The sequence below is a fragment of the Cyprinodon tularosa genome, unplaced genomic scaffold, assembly GCF_016077235.1.
Source record: "Cyprinodon tularosa strain WSP-4 unplaced genomic scaffold, ASM1607723v1 ctg286, whole genome shotgun sequence".
Taxonomy (NCBI): Eukaryota; Metazoa; Chordata; class Actinopteri; order Cyprinodontiformes; family Cyprinodontidae; genus Cyprinodon; species Cyprinodon tularosa.
The window spans coordinates 1,259,482-1,283,453 of NW_024038992.1; the positions used below are offsets into that span (position 1 = coordinate 1,259,482).

The window sequence follows — 23,972 nt, forward strand, 5'->3', positions numbered from 1 at the left end:
TAATGTGGTCAAACAGATCAGCGTTCAATGTCTTTGTGAGAAGGAATGGAGCAAAGAGGAAAAACTGCATTCAGTCCAGTCAGTTGTCAGTTTCTTATCCAGAATACGTTACAGCAAAGCTCATTTCCATTTCTTGAGCATTGGCATTAAAGTTATAGTGGAGGATGTTCTTTTTCTTTATTTAGATCATCAAAATAAGTGGTCCTCCTAAATGTCAATCATTCTAGTATGTACGTACGGCCGTCCTACTTGCTCGTCCCCATTTTCACTTACCAGTGGTGAGGCTAACATAGTGAAAAAAAATGCAAATCTTCTTTTGGAAGGTAAACTTGTATGGGCGATGCAAACAGCAACTTTTAAACAGTGCGTGCACAAGGAGAAATGGGCTTGTGCATGCTCTTACATACGTTTAATAGCTGCTCGCTTTGGGGAGCGGGTACAGGGTTGTGCATGTGCATTTTTTAAATTTTTTTTTTATTGAAGAGGGTGGGTCCTTTCAAAACTTTGCAAATCCGCCACTATGCCTTTAATGTAGAAAGCTTCAGCTGGGATTTTAGAGCAAGACCAGCAAATAAATAAACAGATTATATTTTCCAGGTAGATTGTTTTGTAAAAACACATTCTCCAAATGGTTTCAAGGCATATATAGTGGCTGCTAAAACTGACTCCCTGCAGTCCATAGTGAAAAATGTTGCAGTGTTTAGAGACCAAGAATATTATGAAAACAATTTAAAATGTTTTAGAGAGAAAGGTGACAAAGTTATACCCAAATCTTCAAGGATCTTCAGACCTCATGGCTTGGCCTACTTTTTAAGGAAGTAATAGTAACATTGTAAATAGGAAAAAGGTACTCTTGCACAACAATCTGTATTCTTTATCTAGATCTGCTGTTTTAAGTGTTCATATAAAAAAATAGCTATCTATATTACATATCTGAGAACCAAGAACCAAACATCAAATTCTTAGCGCTACTCTGAGGATGACATGTTTGTCAGACATGGTTTAAAATTAAAGACAAAATGACTCAAAGATGACAAATGAAAGTGTTAATGTCAAACATTCAACTTTATTTTACACCAGTGGCTGTTCCCCCATTTTACATATAAAAATAAGTGTTACACTTGACTGAGATGAAACCAATGCCGTCCACATGTGACTGTAACACGAGACAGAACTTTGAGACTGAAAATGAAAACAGATGCCTTGAACCTGCGTCATGATGACAAGGTGTTTTTTACTATCCAACCAGAGACTGAGTCAGGGCCTCTTTCGTCAAAGGTTTTCATTTACACACCATAATCACCTCGGGCAGAGCAAACCATCTGTCCAGAGAAAAAATTCTGTCTTGTTTCTTTTCATATTCCTTCACTTTTTCTGACATCCGTCCATCCACCTTAACATGTAGAGAATAAATGAAAATATGTATTTAGATACAGGTAAGACTTCTACACTAGGAACAGAGGATATTGAAATCTGATATAAAAGCTTGCTGGTGTTGTATCTCAGATAAAACGTGTAGAACCTAATCTTTCAGAAAGGAAGAAACAAGCTAAAAGCAGCTCTACTTGAATTACAAATCAACCTCATCTGACAAAAAAAGACTAAAAAAATCCAGTCAGAGAAGATGTATCTTTAAGATTAACTGCAAAACAACAAACTGATCTACGAAGGCAAAATGTAAGCGTTGCATCAATATATGTGTCTACAGTGATCTAGGAAGCCCTTTTACGAAGTCTACACCTGTTAATAATCAGCTGTTTTGTTCCCCAAGAAAATTTAAAAGGTTCTGAAATGAAAATGCACTGATATATAACTCAATATTGGCAGTAAGGTTAGTGCAAAAGGTTTTTCTAATAGTTTTTTGGCATTTTATCTGATCCTGATGCATAAAAAAAAAACATTTTAAATCACTTCAGGTAAAGAGTGAAGTCTTATGAATGTGTCCTTTTTAAATCTGGCTAATTGTCCTATCACACACCTAAACAAGTGTGTTTTACAATTTCTGCACAGATGGTCCTGCAAAACTGAGGCCATTTTTGAAATGAGCTAGATGTGATGTCAGTTCATTTTGGAACCTCAAAAACACCAGTTCCATAAGGTCTATGATCAAAAAACATCAAATATTTGCATGCTTTGATAAATCTTTTTCTGAAACAAAAAATAGATTTAATGTGGCTTTCCAACTCTCATAACGTGACTTTTTTAGTGCAAAAATGCAGAAGCAAAATGCATCTGAACTTTTTTTTTCATTAAAAAGTGTCTTTCTCCATGTTTCCTCACAAAAAAAGGTGCCTTTTTTGACAATATACAGTTTAGATCATTGGGTTAATTGTGCTTCAAGACTATCTCCTGTGCATAGTAGAACAGAAACCACACCTATGAAATATCTCCTGCTAAATCTTTTTATTTCCCCACAGGAATTTAAAGCATCATAAATGTGTTACATTTTAATTTTGAGGCCTACATAGAAGAATTGTTTATTAGGAATAGGCCTATTTATGCATGAAAACATTTGCTGAATTTACTTATATGAACTATTACAATGTTTAATAAAAACATCTGTACTTTTTAATTATTTATAGAGTAATTAGTTCTTCATTTTGTTGCCTTTATGAAACATAAATTCTTTGGCTAACTGACCTGTTGATTGAAAGAAAATTAGAAGGGTCCTTACCTTGCAAGCAAACTTAATTTTTGTAAGATTTGTGAATACACAAACTCCAAAAAATATATCTTGCCAGAAGGCAACAGAATCATTAGCTTCCATACAGATATATTTTGGGCCATTGAAATGTGGTGATGTGTATGACATCAACAAGATGCGGAAGGCAAACATCGCTGCGCAGGTTTTAGCTGGTATACCATCTATTTATTTTTTAAAACGACAAAAAGACACAATTATTGCCTTTGTGCATGGGAAAGATGTTTGCTTGTTCTTCTCAAGTGAATTTGGTAACTCCGCTAATTGTGTAACAAATTAAGATAGTGATACACCAAACCTTTAGACTAATTTTTTTTCTTTATTCATTGATCAAATGCTACAGACCGATAAGTTGGACGCCTCTTAATATGGTAATGTAAACTATACATAGCAACACTATCCATAAAGCCCACAATCAATTAAATCTGATTCCAAGACAGTGCTCAGGAGATAAATTGCTAAAAAATTAAATAAATATACTTTTTTAAGTGATACAACCTGTTTATCTAAAGTAATTGTATGAAAAGTTTTTTCTCAAACACTAAGAGGCAAGCATCAATAACATCATTTATAACTAATTGTTAGAAGGTTATTCTGCAGATCTAGAGAGTATCTCTGAATCATCTTTAAGTCTTTGAGGGCTGAAAACAGAGAGTTTAAGACAGCAATAAAAGTAATTCTAAATATTAAATGAAATGGCAAAGCTTTTATCTAATATATACATGTCTAGGCAATGGTTTTTCCTGGTAGAATTTAAAAATTGGTTTTACTACGTCATTTGAGGAAAGGTTTTAAGGCATTATATGAATAAAAATAATTCTTTGTTACTAAAGCTAGTGCACGTTGAAAACCAAGGCACAGAATTGTCATCTTGAATCCCTGAGGCTGTTTTAAAGTAACACGGCTTGAAAATACATTAAAACAAACTGGAGAAAATGCAAAAGACAGATACCTGAATCCCTATGCTAGATTTTGTTTGCAACCTAGATAACATCTTTCACATGCAGACATTGTCTAAAAGAACTCTATTAAAATAACAATGGGAACAAGGAGGAACAGTCACGTAGAGTTAGATTTCTGCCACATTAGACCTACTTTGAGTTTATATTAAAACATGAAAGATGGAGAACAATGCTTCAGCATGTCCTGCATGAACCACCAGGAAGGAAAAGGTGTAGATAAAAGTTAGGATGCTGGAATAGTGCAAAAAACATCTGAACAAGATGTAAAAAATATACAATTCTTCTAAAAATAATATTTTTTTAAATATTTGTTTAAATTGGGAAATTAGTTGTTTTTCTTTTCCTTCTTAAAATATGATTTTTAGCAGCAAAAACATGAAGAAACACAGACGAAACACACTCGGTGTGTATGAAAACAAAGAAAGTGCTCTGCAGTTCCATGATACAGTTGTTTAAAGCCTGATGGCTGACATCTTCATGACAAACCTGTTTTACTTCAAGCAAAGCCATGAGGCTTTGCTTGTCGTATTCTGTCCTGTCATATATTCAATACTCCTATCGTCTTCCATAACTCTGCTCCAGCCACTGCCTCACATCCTTCAGGCTGTAGAAAAATGGTCCCTTCCCTCCTAGGTAGGCGATCTTCCTTTGGTGCACTATGCATACTCGTTCATTTGCCACCCCATAAGCCACGTTGGCATTGTTATCCATGCAGTCGGCCACTAGCTGGCACTGCGGTGGTAGGGAAAAGTGCTCGATAAGTTTGCGTGCAGCTCCTATTCTCTCCTCAAGGTTCTGATGTTTCCGGAAACTGAAAGAGCAGGGACCCATCCGGGGGGCTACCCAGCCATCAGAAGGGTGTGCCTCATCGATGTAGACCAACAAAAAATCAGCCACCTCACTGAAGTCCTCCACGAGCTGCCGGAAGGCAGGCAGGTGGCTGATGAATGGGGGTCAGGTGGCCGAGCCAAAGTTCACAACCAAAGGGCGATCTGATGTCTCAAAATCCAGAAGGCGACATTCACCACTGGTCTGGATCCTGGAGCCATATGGGACAACAGGACTGCTCCACCGAGGTCCATCAGCAACCTTCACCACCTTGGAGTTTGGTGCCTCACAGCCAAGTTTCACCTGAGGAAGTACAAATACTAACATTTATTTCTTACAAACTGTTATGTGGGATCACATTTCTGCACCACACTTATAACATCTCAATGGGAGTCTGGTTTAGTTCTCATTTGTCTGTGCACCGATGCTTGTATGATGACCTACATCTTTAACCAGTAAAAAGCCCCAGAGTCTGAGTAAGAATTATAGGCATAGACCTGGTACACATTATATGTCTGTTAATTTCAATACATGACATTTAGATATATATAAGTAAAACTTGATTTTTCATACTAAACAATGTAACTGCTTTATATGACATTTTACCAACTTCAGGTGCTATTGTTGTACTTTTAGGGAAAACTAGGGAAAAAAACATATTTGAATCGTGTAGAACAAGTAGTCAGAAATTTCTTAGTTATTACACTGAATAACAGATTTTTTTATTTCGAACAACGAGGGATGAAGAAAGAACACCAAATGTTCATCAAAGAACTTTATTCAAATCAGTTTTGTTGTAAAGAAAAAAAATCAAACACATGGATTTATTTCTCCATTTAGGATGTCAGGTCAGATAGGACGAGCTTTGCCTCTGAGGCTTTGAATATTGGAAGAGCTGAAGGTAGGCTTGTTTAAGAGTTTATTGTAAGGATGTAAGCACCTCTAAAGGTTTGTAGAGAGAAACACGTTTTTCTTCTGCGTGTAAGTAAGAAAAAAGTTTCCTATAACAGGCACTCAAAGCTACAAGTGGATCCAATATTTTTCCATCAAACTGTTATGTGATTGATCAGACACTTTTTCACATCTGAATAAAAATAATGAGTCATTTACAGGCCTCAACAGAACTTCATTAAATGCTATAGAGGAAATTAAGCCCTTTGAAACATCTGTGCTGGACCAGAGTTGGACAGCGGGCCTTAGGACAGAACTTGGTCACACCTGCCTTAGAGATGATGTAATAGTAGGGCCTCTGCTTCTCAAGAGGAATCAGCTGAAGTTGTCCAAGTATGTTCCTCCCGGTGGAGACTAAGGAGCAGACTAATGACTTGACAGACAATTGATCTATCGTCACGAGGTTAAACTTTATTATGAACCACAAATAGCTAAAAAAACAAAAATCTCACAAAAGTGGTCTTTGTTTGCTTACTGGAGCTTTTACCTCTGTGGCCCAATCCCAAATAAGATTTGAGGCAATAAGAAGCAATAGATAGGTTATTAGAGAGTCAGATGGACTGTCTTCCTGTCTGATTAAAGAGACAATTCAGGGTAAACTGTTGACAAAAAGCAAACTGAATGTTGTCTTAATGATCATATTTGTAAGGTTTGTTAAGGTTTGAAGTGTTTTGGCCGCCAATAACAAAGTACATTTAGCAATAAAAGTGACTTTTATAAGCATGTGATGTCAAAAGGTTCAGTCAAATAGACAGGGCTGTTTCAGCTCTGGGTGGAGACTATGTTGTTATCAGGAAGGGCAGACATGTAACTGAGTTTGGTAGAGTTTGAGATTCCATTTATTGATAAGAAACATGGTAAATACTGCGTTTGTTGGGACAGCACAAACTTTGTCTAATGATACTGAAATGAATAAAGCCTGTTCCCTTTGACAGACTGTGTCCAAGTCAAAATGCAAATCTTACAGGAGCAGAGTCCGGCACCACGAAGCATAACAACTGTGTTAGCAAGACAACTTTAAATTTAACCTTGACTCAACCTGAGGCTAGTCATCATGGTAATGAACGACAAACCTGCTACCGGGAAGGCTAGCTTTCAGCATTGATCTAAATCCTAGAAAACATTCAACTCAGCAGCCAATCAACTCTTCAGGAAACAATGACGTGCACAAAAAGAACTTCAATAAAACAACCTCACAATAAAATAGCAGTTAAAACAAAATATGTTCTTGACTAATTACATTTTTTTGCCTCATTTTGGACATAACGACCTTTGACTATTCTGTAATTATTTTCTCCTGTATAATATCCTTAGATACAGCTGACATTCACTTGTTTCTTGTATAATTGATAAATGAAGCTAAAAAATATATATCTTTCAAAATCAGGGCACAAATTGTTAGATCGGTCTTTGGATCACTATAACACATACTTATTTTTATGTAGTTCCAAGTTCTCTTTACTCCTGGGGGATGTAGTCAAATACTGATTTAGCTAACATGTGACTTGTCATGAGACAGTTTTTTCCTCGTAGTATTTCTGTAAGAAGAGTTTATGTTCCCCACAGGAGAAATACGGTGTTCTCCCTCCTGCACTAATGATTGTGATTGGTCTGCAACCTTGAACCCACTGTTTTATATGTGCACACTCACAAATTCATGATCAGTTAAAGCTGGACTGAATTAGCAAGTTGATAACCAGCTTCGTGGTACCTCTGCTCCTAAATAGTTGTGGATTGGGCTCACTTCGTGGTACAAGATGGGTCAGTAAGCAACAGATCCTGCATGCACTCATAGTGGATTGATGACTGGGAAGTGTGTTTGGTATCAATATAGATGCTGGGGAAACTTTAAATAAAGATAAGAAAGCCCCACACACAAAGATCTGTAGATGTTACCCCTCAAACAACTTGTGTAGGGCTGAACGATTTTGCCCGAAATCTAAATCTCAATTAATTTCAACCAATATTGCAATTGCAATTTTATTGTGATTCCCCTTTATACTAAGTACAAATATGTAGATGTTTCACTTGAGGGTTTCAGTATTTTTATGACCTTATTGCAGGACTTAACTGTAAACTTTGTGTAAAAAAGTTCCTACTTCTTGCAGCTGTCTCTTCCTTTCTGTGTTTTGGCAAAACAATTTTAAGGATATTACTGCCACCTAAAAGACTGGAGGGAGAAATTGACCTAACTTATCTTACTGTTGTTCAATGTAATGTTACTGAAATTGAGCGTCTCTCTGATATGAAAATTGCATTTTGCTAAATGCGATTATATTGCAAATGCAAATTATTTTCCAGCCCTATTACCTATCACCTGGGATTTTTGTGCTGTGATCAGATTTCAAGTTCTAAAAACAGATCAATGCACAAAATCTCTCAGAATGACATCTGCGGTTAAGGAAAAAAAGTAGGATGATGCTGCACTAAATTATCACGGTGAAATTGCCTCCACTAACTTCACTGATTGCTCTCACACCACAACTCACTCTGTCTCCTTTGGCCATTAATTCTCCCCTGGTCTCCCTCTGCTTTCTTGAGTGAGCAACAGGCTCATAATTATAGGGTTGTGGTCCATCACATATGAAGCTGCCAACATTTAAAGTCTCTTCATTGTCTGAATTAGCATTGATATCCACCATTTACTTCTGTAAAGATAAGTAGAGCCACGTTCTGTCACTTCCAGTGTCCGTTTCAGATAAGGAAGTAAATTTACCCCAAAAAAAAACCTTAATTTTTTTGTTTGTTTCTTTCTTTCTTAGAAAATAGACTGGGGGTGTGGGGGTACCTGCTCAAAAAACCCACAACTTTGGGAAGGTGGGAGGAGGGGAAAAATGTTTTTTGAACATAATGGACTGAAGTTAGACTAGTAGAAACAATGAGGTTAAATTTATTTGTCTGGATGTGAGATCCTGCATTATAAAAACTGGGGTTTTGTAACAGGTAAAAAAACTGAATGGATTATGTTCACAATAGCAGTCTCTAGCATTAAAAAGCAATTAGGAAAAAGATCACAAAACCAGGGAATGTAATGAAAGAGATTTGCTTTGGTTCACAGAGAAGGATGTGCTATTGTTGGCTGCTCTAAATAAAAAAAAGTTCAACATTTGTGTTTACAGTAAAATTCCAGATGTGGCTCTCCATGCACTGGAACTGCTATGAAGCTAAATAGGCTTAAAGGTGTTAGTGGCTAAACTGGAGAGGCTTCACAAAAGCACATACCTAAAACCTTTCAGAAAATGTTAAGTGCGGGTTTTACAATGTATGCAGCTTGAAACTACATGCATGGTAATAATTAAGAGCTCAAACTTAACCTGTCATCATAGTGACACTAGAGCTCATGTCACGTAATGTTGTCTGTTCAACATTTTAGGGGAGAAGTCTGCCGAAGTGCAAAGAACAAGTAAAATACCAAGATCCTGCTAGAAACCCAACTGTGGCTGCAGTCAAAAGCAGATTTACTGCAGGCTGCAGTAAATCCATTGGGTTAGGAAAAAGGAAGCGAAGGTAAAATGGGTTGGGAATAATTGGAGAACTGAACTGTCATCACATTCATCAATATAGGAAATGAAATGTAAGATCTGTCAGAAAAACTAAGCACTCATTCTGGACACCCATGTATTTATTTGTATGTGTCGTGTCAATGCATCTCCAGCATCTGATATGGAGCAAACTGTTGTCTACAAGTTCTGGGGGAATTTTTCTCTAAAAAAAAAGGCTTGCTCTAAAAGACAGCATTTTAACTGTGTGAACTTTATTGAATCCAAGTTAATCAAGCATTAAAGTATACAGACTACAATAATACTATAGTAGCCTGGTTTTGTACTGTCTTTGAGTGTTTTGGGGATGTTGCTAAAACGGTTGCATGGGAAAAAAATGGTGTGAAGAGTTAAGATGACCAACTTTGCTGTTGCTGGGTTGTACAAGATTTGACTTCTTGTTGAGTCTCCAGCATATTGGTATAACATATGGAGAGTGACTGCACAAGCCTAAGAGACCCATCCCCTTCAAAACCAAGGTGTGATACAACATGTAAAAACGTTGCATCAGTCTGGTACAGACCTGTTAGAGATCGAATTCAAGGAGGGACTAACAGGGTCATAACCTGGTCATCACCTGACAACAGCCACAACAGACAACAATATATATATATATATATATATATATATATATATATATATATATATATATATATATATATATATATATATATATATATATATATATATATATATATATATATATATATATATATATATATATGTTTAGTTTGGTTTGGTTATAATTGCTAATCTCTGTTGGTTAAAAGCATGTTTTACAGCCTATGTACTGTAAAACATGCCTTTAAGTGACAGCGCAATAAACAATTAATCAAGATTAATCCTATTAACTGTTTCAGCCCTACTTGAAACATTGTGCTGTCTAAAATATCGCATCCAAGGAGTTGATAGGGCACTCATGTTACATAACTGATTTTTTTTTTTGTATAAAACCTTAGATTTTAACTAAGAGGTTGGCATGAAGAGAAGTATCATGCTAAAATGGTAATATATATATATATATAATATTCAATATATATATGTATATATATCTAATATATATACATATGTGATGGGTGATGTGGGCAAATGAAGATGATTACTTTTGCAAGGCATGCTCAATTGTTGCCATTTGACTTTTTTTGTTTTTTTTCAGAAAAAAACAGGAAACAACAAATGTAATGAGGCATAAATTAGGTTAATTGGCAATTTGGCAGAAAGTCAACAACATGACTAAGCATAAAGAATGTTAGTGTATCATTTTTTCCTTTGGGGGGTTATTCGTTCAGTAAAGGGCTTTGCAGATCAGAATAAAATTTTACAACATAAAATTCAACTCAACTATATATTTCAACAGAATATGAAGAAAGACAACAGATTTCTGCACAGAGGGGATGAGGTTTAAGGTTAGGGAGTAATTTTCTATATTACAAAACTGGACTTAGACACTCATATTCAAAACACAAACCGTGAAGCATTCAGTTTCAATAAGATCAACTACAGGATAGAAAAAATAAATATAAATTTTGGACTTTTCTCTGATCAGCTTGATTCATAATAACTTCTAACTTTCAACCTGACTTCATGATGCACTACAGCTTCCCCTGCAACACACCTGAGCTCCCTAAGTTCTGTTGCATGCTGTGCCACAGAGACTCGGAGTCTTACCTGTTTATGCGCGTCCAACAGGAAGCTGTTCCAGATGGAGCGCAGCCCCTCAGAGGTCAGCATGCGGCGCCACTCTCCGCAGCCAGCGGAGCGTGAGCGGCTGAGCAGCGCCACGACGCGCTTAACCAGCACCACGGAGTCATATAGAGCCAGAAAGAGACAGTTGGAGAAGAAGCCGGGCAGGATCTGCAGTGTGACGAGTAGATCTTCACTCGCACTTCCCATTTTCCCTTTGATGTGGTTCAGTGAAGAGGCTGTAGAGCGCGGCACTGATCCGCTGCCCTCATAGTCTCCAAACTGAAGCAGACTTTGCTCCTGAATCCCACTGATATCCAGCACCTCCCTGGAAAGGATGGACTCTGTATTTAATGCTGAGCCCCAGGGGCGTCTCTAGGTTTAAGACACAAGGGTGGCTCAGCCCCTAGAAGATTATGCGCGCGCCGAATTTTTTCAGTGCACCTGCTAAGGCGTTGTCTAAGACAAGGGTGTAACTTTGTGTTGAAAGTTGGTGGGGACGGCTCATAAGGAAAGGGAGCTACCTGCGCGACGCCTTTTTTTTTTGTTGGAAAGGATAAAGCCAAAAAAATGCGAATAACATTTATCAATTTAATGCTTACAGTTGAAAACATAACTGTTACAATATTCACTTATATATTTTGTGCAAAAAATATCACATAAATCTAAACAGACAGTACAAATCAAATAAATATATCAATTTTGTAGATCATTTATTGACAGTCAATTTTGGGTCACTTTTTAAAATTAATTTACTTTTAAACCAGGACTCGGACAAGATCTTATGGGACCTTAAGCAGAATATGATTAAGCAACTCCGTCTTTCTGTCAAGAACATCCACTAGCAGGGTATCCAGGGGGGGATTTACCATTAGGAAATACTAGGCAGTTGCCCAGGGCCCCAAGTTCTGGGGGCCCCATAAAACTCTGTTTCCATGTATGGTTAATACAACTAATCCTTATTTGTGCACATTAATTATGTTTTTGATAAAAATCCTTTGGCTAAAATGCCATCAGAACGCTGATAAATAGAGAGAAAAAAGGGACAAGAAGAGAGGGACAAAACCTAGAACAGATAATGGATGTCTATTCTATTAACATTTCTCTATCTGTAGAATGGGTCTGTTTTATGGGTTTACTTCTCAGGGGGCCCCCTGCCTGTCTTTGCCTAGGGCCCCAAATTTCCTAAATCCGCCCCTGAGGGTATCAATACTGATTTGATAGAATCTGGGAGAGCGGACTATGTTAAACCATCCATTTTCTTTAACCTTATCCCTCAGTGGGATCAGGAGGTGCTGGTGCATATCTCTAGCCACGTTCTGGGTGAGAGGTGGGATCACCCTGGACAGGTCACCAGTCTGTCACAGTATGTTCAACCAGCTTAAAAGTAATCGGTAATCAGATTTATTATTTGCACTTTTACTAAGTGAACTTTCTAACTCCCTTAAATCTGAAATTCCAATGCCAAAATTGTTTAAAGCTTTTATCTTTGGACCCCCTGCAGAGTGACGTCACACCTGCAAGATCCTATCCTTACCTTCCTGCTAGATTGCAAAAAGCAGCTTGCTCATGAGTTGTCAACTTAACACGCTAAATCTTAAATGTACGTGTACATATAAAAGAAAAAGGGGCGCAGTGCTTGCTACTGAATGGCAACACTATCAAAGTCAGGAAAAAGTTTTAAGTAAAGCCGGGATTAAAACAGTAGCTTCAAGAAGCTTCAAATAAAAGGTGTTCTTTATGTTCAACCTAAACACCAACTCCGATAGACCATCAGTAGAGCAGGTGTTTAAATTAATCAATCACTGCTGCGAAAGCTTATAGCAGTGAAAGCTAATATACCACAGCCATCACTTAATAAACGCAAAGTAAACAACCCTCTAAAAACGGAAAACTGTAATGGACTGAAAGTCCTGTTTTTTATGTGGGAAATTATTTGCGTGTGTTTTAGTATAATTCTGATATATTGGCGCTGTTGTCTGTTTCTATGGCAACGATACTGAATGTAGTGTAGCTTAGAGACCTGCATGGGTCGAGTTTTACCAACCCGCACCCGCCCGAACCCGTTAGGATGACTACCGAACCCGACCCGTCACCCGCGGATATCTTCAATTCAAATGTTATGGGGAGAGGTTGGAGGGGGGTGATGGGGAGAAAGCGAGAGGCAACAGATTCTTTTTTCTGAGTTTTTGTCGGGGTTTGTGGACGGTGAGCAGCGGGGAGAACTTTTTTAATTTTCTTTCTGAGGAGCGGCATGAATGGGGTTTTAATCGGATATACACAGCACCGAAAGCAAAATACGTGTACAAAATATTGGTGGGGACATGTCCACACCAGTCCTTAAGGAAGTTACGCCTATGATTGTTCAGATTAACTTGTCTTCTTTATGGCTTTTATTCGGTGCTTTACTGCATTTGTTTTGGGAAAATATGAGGAAAAAATAAATACAGAAAAAAAATATATATTTTTTAAAATCGCAAAATAATTATAGGGTGGCTAATGCCAAAGAAAGGGTGGCTGAAGCCACCCTTAAATAGGTCTAACGACGCTTATGAGCCCCGCGGCTTATCTTTGCAGATGGATCCTGACGTCAGATTCGGCTCAGGCCTCCAGTCTCCTCCTTTCTCTCCTCCCTCAGAGGCGTCCAAACTGACTGGATCAAACCACAGATTTCCTCCCTTTGTCCACATTGTGAGAACACACACACACACACACAAAAAAGCTCAGAAAAGAGGGTCTGCATGTTCCTTACCCTTCACATCTAATTTTCTGGGCAACCACCTAAAAGGATTGCATTGAGAAATGTTACTGCCTTTTGTTTTTTCATTTTGCAAAAAGTTTTTGATCTGCAGCCATCTGCAGTTTGGATTGTTTGGTCCCAGCTTTTCCTGTCTACAAGATGTTCTTTGGGAACAGAAGATTCATTGTCACTTATGCTCGCATGTTTGCACAATTTGAGTAGAAGTGTATGGCAAGAGCAGAACTTGGTGTTATTTCTTTTATACAGCAATTGAATGGATGTGACCGTATTTAAAAGGCGTGGGACTGATCCGGGTTTGGTTTCAGATCATGTAATATAAGATACAAAGATTGTTTCTATTCTAAGACACTTTGGTATAGTGTCTGTGTGTGTGTACCTGTCTAGCCCTCAGAGTGAGGACCATTTTTCCAATTTCACCATCAAATTGAGGACCAGCTGTTGCAAAGTGAGGACATTTTACCAGTCCTAACATGCTATTTTGCTAATTGTTAGGTTTAGGGCTAAGGTGTCAATTGGTTAGGGTGAGGGTGAGGTATGCATTGGTAATGCTTAGGTTTAGTTTTAGGGTTAGGGCATAGAAAGGGTTGAAAATGACTGAAAATCAGTGGAAGTTAATGGGAGTCAACAAATTGTCCTCACAATGATGGCAGAACGTGTGTGTGTGTGTGTGTGTGTGTGTGTGTGTGTGTGTGTGTGTGTGTGTGTGTGTGTGTGTGTGTGTGTGTGTGTGTGTGTGTGTGTGGTGGGGGGGAGTTTTACCTTCTTAGGCTTCACACGGTTTTAGACATTATACTGAAACATTATACTGTCAGTAGAAAAGACAAACATTAAAAACTATGCAAATGTTTGTGCAAACAACCACTTTCTGCTCACCATTAATAAGCAGGTGAAAATTTGTTGCTGTTGTTGTTGTTTAGATCAGCTACCATTTTGTAGAATAATTTCTCAATATTTGAGTTTAAGTGATAAACCCTACATTGTCAAATATAAAAATGCCATTGTGTTTGGCACCTGACTGGTAATAGGAAGAATGAACAAATGAGTAAAGTTGGTATGGACATACTACAAAGTAATTTTAGCTAAAAATGTATTTACAAAGTGCGTGAACCATACTTTGTGGCAGATAAGGTAATTTTATTAAAATAGATTACTCAGTGATAGCACATATGCAAGACTCCAGACATTTTTAATGTAGGCTTCTAACATGGATGTGATGGTTTTCTGCCAATGGGGTTCGCTCTGTAGAGCTTCCAGTTTCCAATTAGACACAAAGTACGTACTCTGCGTATCTTGTAAACAGAGAAGCATGAGGGTCAACAAAGAGGAAGGTCCACTTGCTGTCAATGCATCTACAGCAGAACAGCCTACATGGGTCAAAACAAAGGAAGACAAGCAAGAGTTAAAAGAATGAACAAAGACGTAACAAAGCTTATGTAAATCCTGGAATTATGAGGTGGTTTTATTGACCACATCAACAGGGGCCATTGTTGGAGATAGATGCAGGAATGTTATTTGTGTACTCTGTTAGATGCAAGCTGATCTGTGTATTTCTATAACCTTATACTGTATGGACATGCTCTGGTCTGAAGGTGGATGCAAGAAACTCTGGGTGCATCTGATGGAGTTTAGGGAGGTGTAACTTTAGGAAATATAGGAGTAAAAGCTAAGTTAGGGGGCTCTTTCATTCTGCTTATGGAGTAGGACCAAGCTTGAGGTACAGGAGGTGTTTCTCTGTATGATTTGCTCATTATCAAATGTTCTGTTATACATAATTAGAATACATTCTGTTAAAAGTTAAAATGCTTTTTCCTTTTTTTGCATTAATGGAGACACCTCCCACATGAATAAAAAGGATAGAATTAAAACACCACCCTACTCAAGGTGGAGAGCCTTGGACTGAATCTGAACTCCGAAGTGGCTGGTTTCCTCCAAAACAGGTATCTCTTCATGATTTTTATTAGGAAATGTGTGTTATCACCATCACAGTGTTTGAAACTGTTCACAATCAGGTAAAGTATTTTTCAATGCAAAAAAATACAGCATATAAATCAAAATTAGACATACATAATAATGCACTATAACCACAATAACTCCTGTAAAAACCACTGTGCAGCTACAGTATATTATAGTTTTTTTTATTTATTGACTGTGCAATATGCAATATGCTGAATGTGCAATATATGTGAATAGAATAGTCATACCACTACCTCACCGTTGCTCCTTACCTACAGTACTACACTTTAACGTAAAAGTAAATCCACCTGTATATAAGCCATCCGGATTGTACATATTTTTATTTCTTATTTCTTAATTTCTTATTTTTATTTTGTTTTTCATTGTGTCCGATACATGTACACTTGCACCTTAATCCTTATTTATCTTGATATACTGTATATACCTGGATATACTGTATATATATTGTTTATTGTTTATTCTTAATGCACCTTTTTCCTCCTTGTTTGCACCTTCTTTGACTTCTATGCCAATATGAGACAAGTGAATTTCTCCGCTGTGAGATCAATAAAGCTCATCTAATCTAATCTAATCTAATTTATAAATTTCCTAGGCTGGCCAAAGTCACACCAAAGATTGTACAGTTACATGAGATTTTCACTGAGCTGAACTGAGGCGTTTAGCAAATTATTTGGAAAACAATGCTGTAATTTCAGACAATTTGTCATGCGGATGCCCTGATAGACCATGTTTCAGTTAGCTGCACACATGGGGGTTGTTCAGTGTCTGCCAAAACTATCTCAAAATATCAAGTGAAGATGCAGCCCCTATGCCAGGAGTACACAGTTGGAGTGGATCCTGTCTCATGTTGAACCAAACATGGTTAAACATGGAAATAAGGATGTTTGAATTGTGTTGAAACCCCTCCATACTCTGCTAACACCAACACTTCCTATTAGCATCTGCAATATTCACTATACTAGAAAAATCTTGTTACGGATTCATCCCAAAAAAAAAACAACAAAAGGTCTTAACAGAAGACTTTGGTGATTGTTATAAAACCTGCTCTGAACCAGCTTCGGGTGTGTTGTTCTTGGCTTAAGGTGTTCCCAGTCAGATCTAGTTCTAGTTTGCATTGTAAGGGCTGTCATGTCAGGTCTTGTTTTCATTGTCAGTTGTGATCAAAGTGTTCCTGTAAACACCCGGCTCTCCATAGGCTGGCTTTTCTTTCATTTTATTCAAATAAATTATTTTGTTTTATTTGGACTTCCTGCTTTATGTTAAGTCAGTGACGTCAGAGCAGAATGACATATATAGTGGCTAAAATTAGTATTGAATGTGCCGTAATTCACAGTTCAAATATTTCTAATGGATCATTGACGTAAAATTCACACAAGAGTTGTGTTACCACACCAAATAAGGAGTGGGTTCTTTTGAGGCATATCCCACATCTGTACTACTCACAGTTGGGTAAATTAGGTCAGCTACTTTGCTTGTTGTCTTTCTATCTCCACTGATTTAACTCCATGTATTCTTCTTTGCAATCATCCTCATCCTCAGTCACTGATTTTGTCCCAAAAACCTCAATTCTCTGCCTTAAATCACTCAGAACTCTATGAAGAACTAATTTTGATAATCCATAACCAATTCTCCTGCTGTTCCTGTGGATCCACCTTCTGAGCTCCTACATACTCTGCTAACACCAAGCACCTTTCCACACACTCTGCTGTCACAATCTCCCTCTGAAAAAACGAACAAAGGGATCATTACAAACCTACATTCCTCACCACAATCACCAAGCCTCTGGATACACTCACATTTTTCGCAGATCATCATCTTCCCATGCAGTTATACACAATTTGCTAAAGTGGTTTTCAAGTTACATTTCTTATAGGATAGCTTGCAAACTTTAATTTTGAAGTTGTATTTTTTGTGCTGAGTCTTTCTCCCTTGATAACATTGAAGTATTCAGGTTTGGCTTTATCTGACCAGACTTTTCTCTTCTCATTTTCTCTGGCATCTCTAAGTGTTTTATAGCTAGCTTTAAACATGTTTCAACATGCTTTTTCTCCTCATCATTCGAGTGCTCCACGATAAGTGTGCCTAGAGGCCATTGCAGTTGAGTGCATTGATTTTGATATGAAGGACAAAAACTGTGCATGCTATTTATAGGTATTCCTGAAGCTCTTTGCAAGGATTTCTTAGATGTTTTTTTGACTCCTCTGTTAGACATATAAGAGGACCATGGGGTCTTTGTTGTTTTTAATTAGTTTCCTTTCACTCTGGAATATGACCTCTATCAGGAAGTTTAGATATGCCAGGTTTCCAGTAAGAATAGTTCCTCTCACAATAGCGGTGCTGTTTTGTAGCTGGGATCCAGACCCATGACCCGTTTTATCATCACATTCATCATAAGCAACAGAAATCAGTCTGAACTAATAGTATTGCCACAGAAAGAATAATACAAAAAAGTATGTCTCGTTAGAACATGTTATATCCCAGTATGGTGGATGTGGGTTTATGATAGGTTTTTTACATGTTCTTTTCCAACTGGATCACCACTGATTGCCGTAATTACAAGTCAGTAGGAAATCGAGGTAAAACACGACTTGTGCACTTGTTTAAAGCTAGACTTTCTTTGCCTGAAAGGGAAAGGCAATCTCAGAGGAGTCACAGACAATAAGAATTAATTTGTTTCTCAAACAATAATTTGCAATTTGGGTTAATAGATTGTTCATATAAGACACAACCAAGATGATAATTGTTTATATAAAATTGGCAAAAATGGCAGGTAAGCTCCGCCCTAGTTTATGATGGTTTTGTACAGTATCTTATGTTTATGTATTTAAATAGCCGACTGAAACTCTATTGATGATTATGGTTAATTTGAATGTTCCATAAGACTTTTCGTAATGTGCCCATTTAATAGAGTAATCTTTAATTTCTCTTGTTGGGGGGATTGCAGCCTCATGTGTTACATAGTGCAAACTAGTGGCCAGAAGTGACCTGGTGCTCTGTTATATCAATCATCTTATGGGAGCCCTGTAGGGGCCAGTCAGATTGCAGATGGGTCCAAGATCACCGTGTCACTTTATTTGTTTCCCTAAGCTCCTACCAGGAGTAAATAAGTTTTTCTTGGAATGTTTTATTGAATATGCGTTTCCCAGTCAGACCCATCTGGCCAGTTTACCATGTAATGCAAGGATTTTACTTGGTATTCTTCCTGAATATGAGTGCTTCTCTTCCTGTTAGATGCATAACATTCCAATAAAATTGTTGTGAAGGTTTGACAAACATAAACTGGGGTTTTACCTTGGTCAGAACTAGGCACAGATAGTTGCAGAGAATTAAAATTGGTCTGGCTTTCTGTATTTCAATCAGATGTGATAACAATGGTATGGGATGTTAATATACTTTTAAAGCAATATTTATAGAGTGGCTACTGCTGTAACAGCTTTGCTGGGGATGCTGGGCTCCCAAAGCCTTAGAAATGGCATCATAACCCTTCAAAGACAGATAGATATCAGTAAATTTGTTACTTCATTTTTTTTTTTCTAAATGCAGCAATGTTATAGATTCCATGTTCTCAGACAGGATGTATATGTTATTGCTAATCAGGCCTGGATCATGTGCTTAGTAAAACTGAACCAGAATATGGTTAATCCCACCGAATTGCTGACATAAAGGGAAAATTAAATATTATTTAGGGAGTAGGTAAAGGCATTTTTATTTTTACATAGATGTGACGATCACAATTATTTATTGGAGGTGGGTAAAAAAAAAAGTAAAGAATTGAAAGAAAGCAAATTATTTTGTATGGAAATAATTTAACAGTTTACAGTCAAATGCTATTAGAAATGTGGTTTACTTGTAACATTTGACACTTAAAATTAAATACGACTTGTGCTAAATAGATTATCCTTATAGATTTTCTTTTGTACTTCCCAGTAATTTCCTCTTTATGCAGCAACAGATACATATGATGTCAATGATAGACAAAGACAGGAAGAATATAGGACAGGGATGACGTTTACTTGTTTTGTTATCGCACAAGAAAGCTCTGATATGGCATAGACTGTTTAGTTCATTAAATTCCAAAAGCCACTTGTCATATGGTTGAATGGGTTTTCAGCTTTGGATAATTATTTGGTGTAAATTACTGTCATCACACTGTTAGGACCTGGCAGGAGGACAAAAGTACAGTTGTAATAATTACCCAAAATTCTTTCTCATGTTCTACTTTCTGTAAATTCCTGTTACTAATTGGTTGTTTTGAATGTTATCTGTTCTGTTTTATAGAGGCAGACTCCTCCACTCTCAATGCCTCCTCTATTCTTCATTGCAAGCAAAGGTAGTTGGCGTATCTGAAACTTGTGCTCGTTAAAAATTCTGTAAACCAAAACACCATAGCATATCATATAACATGTAAATACACTTTTTCTTAAGGACTGAAGGAAGAAATAATACAAATAAGAAAATATTTGTAAAATAACTGATTTAAATAGAAAAAGACTCCTCAACATACAAAGCCCATTTCTTACAACATATAATGTATGTATGATAAAACTACTACTAGGATCTCTGGGGTTTTGTTGTTTTTCTTGTGTGAGTGAGCTTCCTGTCACAGAGAGGATCTTGCAGGTGGATGAGACGACCCGAGTAGCTGCACTCGAACATTTCTCAATCAAGATGACTAGCGTGCAGAGTATATACTGTAAGGAGAATGATTACCCCTGATGGTATTCCAGCCAAACATCTAAACCAGGAATATGTTTATTGGTTGAAATTTGACTTTTTGCGAATTGCTTTTAATTTTGACTCTTTTTTTGTTTCAGACAACTAATGAACAGCAGTTCTCCTCCTATCTTCATGAGAAGGTCTCACCTGTATGCGGCAGTTCTCAGTCTTCATCACCTGCCTGTCTGCTCTCCACCACGTCTCTTGCAAGTAACAACACTCTCAGATCTCACTCACGGTCTCCTGGATCTCTTGGTACAGTCTGCAAAGCTCACTGAATCAAACTTCTAAAGATCAATGCTACCTCTCCTTCATCTATCAAGTAAGCAAATCAATCAGTTGTCATCAACCATCTCCTTCCCGATTAATCTGCCTCCTCCTCCGCTTCCAGATTCTTGTTGCTTTGTAATAAAATATTTAAATTCACTGATTCTGTGATTCTGCACATGGGTCAAAAAGCTGCAAACCATCACCAACTGGTATAAACTAGCGGCAGTAAAAATATATATATTTTTCACCATATATTATCCAAGCTTGTGTACCTATAAGAAAATGTATGTATTTTAGGTTGAAAGGTGTTTGTTCTTTATTCTGTAAAGTTTCCTGCAGTGGGTAAAGCGGACAGATTACTCAAGAAGGAGTATCTGCACCTTATAACAGCAGAAGTAAAAAGTATGCAGCTGTAAAATTATTCCTATAAGTACATATTTTTGTCTAAGTTTAAGCAGTTCTCAATGAGTATATGCTACTAGTTACTCCCTACCTCCGATTGTAGCTAATACACTCATCTTTTTACAGTCATGTGATGGGAGTAACACTTTTGTTAATGATTAAAAGAAAAGTCACACTAATAAGGCATTGAATTGTGCATGTCATGTTGGACCAAGTACTTTGGGTTGTCTTGACTTCATGAGAGACCACAGCACTATCCCTTGACCTCTCTTCTCATATTGATGCAGACTCTGCTTTTTAACTACCTCCCTTGGAGACATTTAACATATACCCTAACCTTGACTTGCAAGGGTTTTTCTGAAAGATGCTAGCATCTTTTGTCTAATATATTCAGCTGGAAACCTCTGTTTGGGTTCCCCTGGACTATTACCTACAGTACCTGAATATTGTAATGTTCAAATTAAATAAGCATTTATTATATACCTGTGATTCCTAGATTTGTTATTCTGCAAACTTCTTGTTAGCTGCAGATTTTGTCCACAATGCAGTAGGTTTCAATGTGTTCAAAATCCTTATATTTTTAAATGCTTATTTTTATTTTTTTGTAACCACAAAATGCACAGTTTGCAGAATTACATTTGCTTTGCTGATAAAGATTTCCTTTTGAGCTGTTTTTGTACATCTACCCCAGAAGTAAACTGTGCTGTTTGAACCTTATTACTTTTTATCACAGGGGTATGTATAGTTTGGCAAAACAATAAATTTCCCCAAAAGAGAGTCATGAAATTTTAGAGTTTGGTTAATTTAGCTGTTTTTCTCGGTGGTATAATTTTTACCACAATTACACTCATTGTAGTAATAAAAAAACCACTCCCTGCGTTTATCCGAGGAACAGCCTGTGACTTTCGAATAATCACCAAATCGTTAAACAAAGTCTGCTGGCCCTGTCTCGGATGCTTGGTAAGTACAGGCAGACTCGCCAAAGTAAATATGATCAGCAGACCTAAAATTCCTTGAATAAAGGGAAATGCACTCAGTGACCCAGACAAGAGGATACATTTCCGTTTATTACACCCTGCTCTAATAAGAGGCCACTGACTAACATCCACAGCACACAGAACTTATCCTTAAAAAACATTTGACCAAATGTTTTTCTGGTCTAAAACATCTTTTTTCAACATTCCCAAGGAAATTAGGACTCGTAGGATCTGTAGATGTCATGTCTGCTCTGTTTTGTAAATGTGTTCTATTTTGGTTTTCACTTAAAGATTTTCATTTATTCTCAGATATATATTATTTTGTGTTTTCATTTAAAAATATTCTTAACTTAACTATTTTTCCAGTTAGCTTTTTACTTTTTTCCCCAGAAATTTTGTCCTAGCCTTTCAATGTTTAGTGTTGTTGTGCAACTTTAATATATGTATCGACCATAATAGTTTTGTTAATAATAATAGTTTAATTTAATAAAACAATAGTCAGCCTGTATATATTGTTTGTGAACACACACCCTTCTAACTGTGTGTTAGAAACACAAAATTAAAGTGCTAACTGAACTCAAATCAGTACTGATAATTCTAAACATATATGGACTAAATTCACCTCAACTTCCCTTCAAAACATACAATTTTATAATAAAAATCATTAAGCTTAATATATTCCAGTTAAAGTCTCTTAACGATACCAGGGAAACGCAACAAAACTAAGTTACTATGTACAAAAAAGGAAAAACATAGATTAAACCATTATCAATGAGATGATGAAATTATGTCTTATTTCGTAGAATGAGATATCATAGAATTCAGATGAAACTAACCAATTACATAGATTACAGGCATATCTTGAAGACAGAAAAAACTGGATGACTCTTAACTTTCAGCTCCTGAATGCAGACAAAAGGGAAATTATTGTCTTTGGACCAGAGTTTTTGAAAAAGAAGCTGATTAGTCAGCAATTTCATTTTAATGGGATTAAAATTTGCTAACATAATAAACTAAAAAACCATGGTGTTATTGTTGATCAGGACCTGTCATTTAAAGATGTTTCTAGAATTTCCTTCTTTTATTTTTGAAATATTGCAAAAATTAGAAATATCCTGTTCAGGGGCGATGATGAGAAACTACTCCATGCATTTGTTATTTCAAGACTGGACTATTTTAATTATTTACGATCAGGAAGTCTGCAAACTGTAGTTCAATGCCTTCAGCTGACCCAAAATGCTGCAGCCAGAGTTCTGATGAAAATTAAAAAGAGAGATCATATCGCCTCCTTTCCTGGATTTTCTTCATTGGTTTCCTGTTAAATCCCAAAAAATAATTTAATCATTCTTCTTACACATAAAGTCTTAAATGGCCAAGCTCCATCTTGATTAATTGATTGACTTTATTGAACTCACAGTGCAGAAATGTACTTGTTACATCGGCTCAAATAGTCGAAAAGAAAAAGGTGTGTACAGAAGAATGGGTGGCAGATCTTTTAGTTATCAGGCTCCTCTCCAATGGAACCAACTACCAGTTTTAATCTGTGGGACAGAAACCCTGTCTACTTCCAAGGCTCTAGGTTATAGTTACAGTGGCTCAGGTTATCCTGAGCTATCTCTAGTTATGCTCCCATAGGCTTAGACTGCCAGAAGACATAGGGATCCCTTTTCATCATTCTGCTTCATTCCATCTCTGTTCTCCCATTCTGCAGTATTTGTTAATTCAACCTCTAACTTTATGCTCTCAGTGCTTTTTCTCATCATAGTAGCTTCATCTGGTCTGTTCCTGTTTGGCTGTGACATCATCCTGGAGAGAAATTTCAGCTAGCTGCTATCATTAACATTTTTGTGTATAGATGCTTGAGCTTGGCCTGTTTTTCAGTGTTGTCCTGTTTCTCTTAATGTGACTAACTTGATGTGTTTTTTTTTTTTTCATTCTCTAAAATGGGAGCTTTTCTGCCAAGTTGTATCTTTCCTGTCTGCTTTTTAATTACCTCCATTGGAGACATTCAATATACACCCTCCATGTTTGCTTCTCTTTGAACCCCAGTCGACCTTAGCAGATGGCCGCTCATACTGAGCCTGGTTCTGATGGAGATTTCTTCCTGTTAAAAGGGAGTTTTCCTCTCAACTGTTGCTTCACAATAAATGTTGCATTGTTGAAGTAACACTTTGAGTGTTAAAGTAACACTTTGAGAGTACAATTGGT

General features: G+C 37.0%; 1 protein-coding gene across 1 annotated transcript; it reads right to left on the reverse strand.

Annotated features, from left to right (window-relative positions):
* Window positions 1–1,554: 1,554 nt before the first annotated feature.
* Window positions 1,555–13,279, reverse strand: dio2 (iodothyronine deiodinase 2). Its single transcript, XM_038290658.1, has 3 exons — window positions 13,225–13,279; window positions 10,650–11,029; window positions 1,555–4,794 (listed from the first exon to the last, which is right to left on the reverse strand). The coding sequence occupies exons 2-3, from the start codon at window positions 10,872–10,874 to the stop codon at window positions 4,219–4,221; spliced, it is 801 nt and encodes a 266-aa protein (XP_038146586.1). The 5' UTR covers window positions 10,875–11,029; window positions 13,225–13,279; the 3' UTR covers window positions 1,555–4,218.
* Between the last annotated feature and the right edge of the window lie 10,693 nt (window positions 13,280–23,972).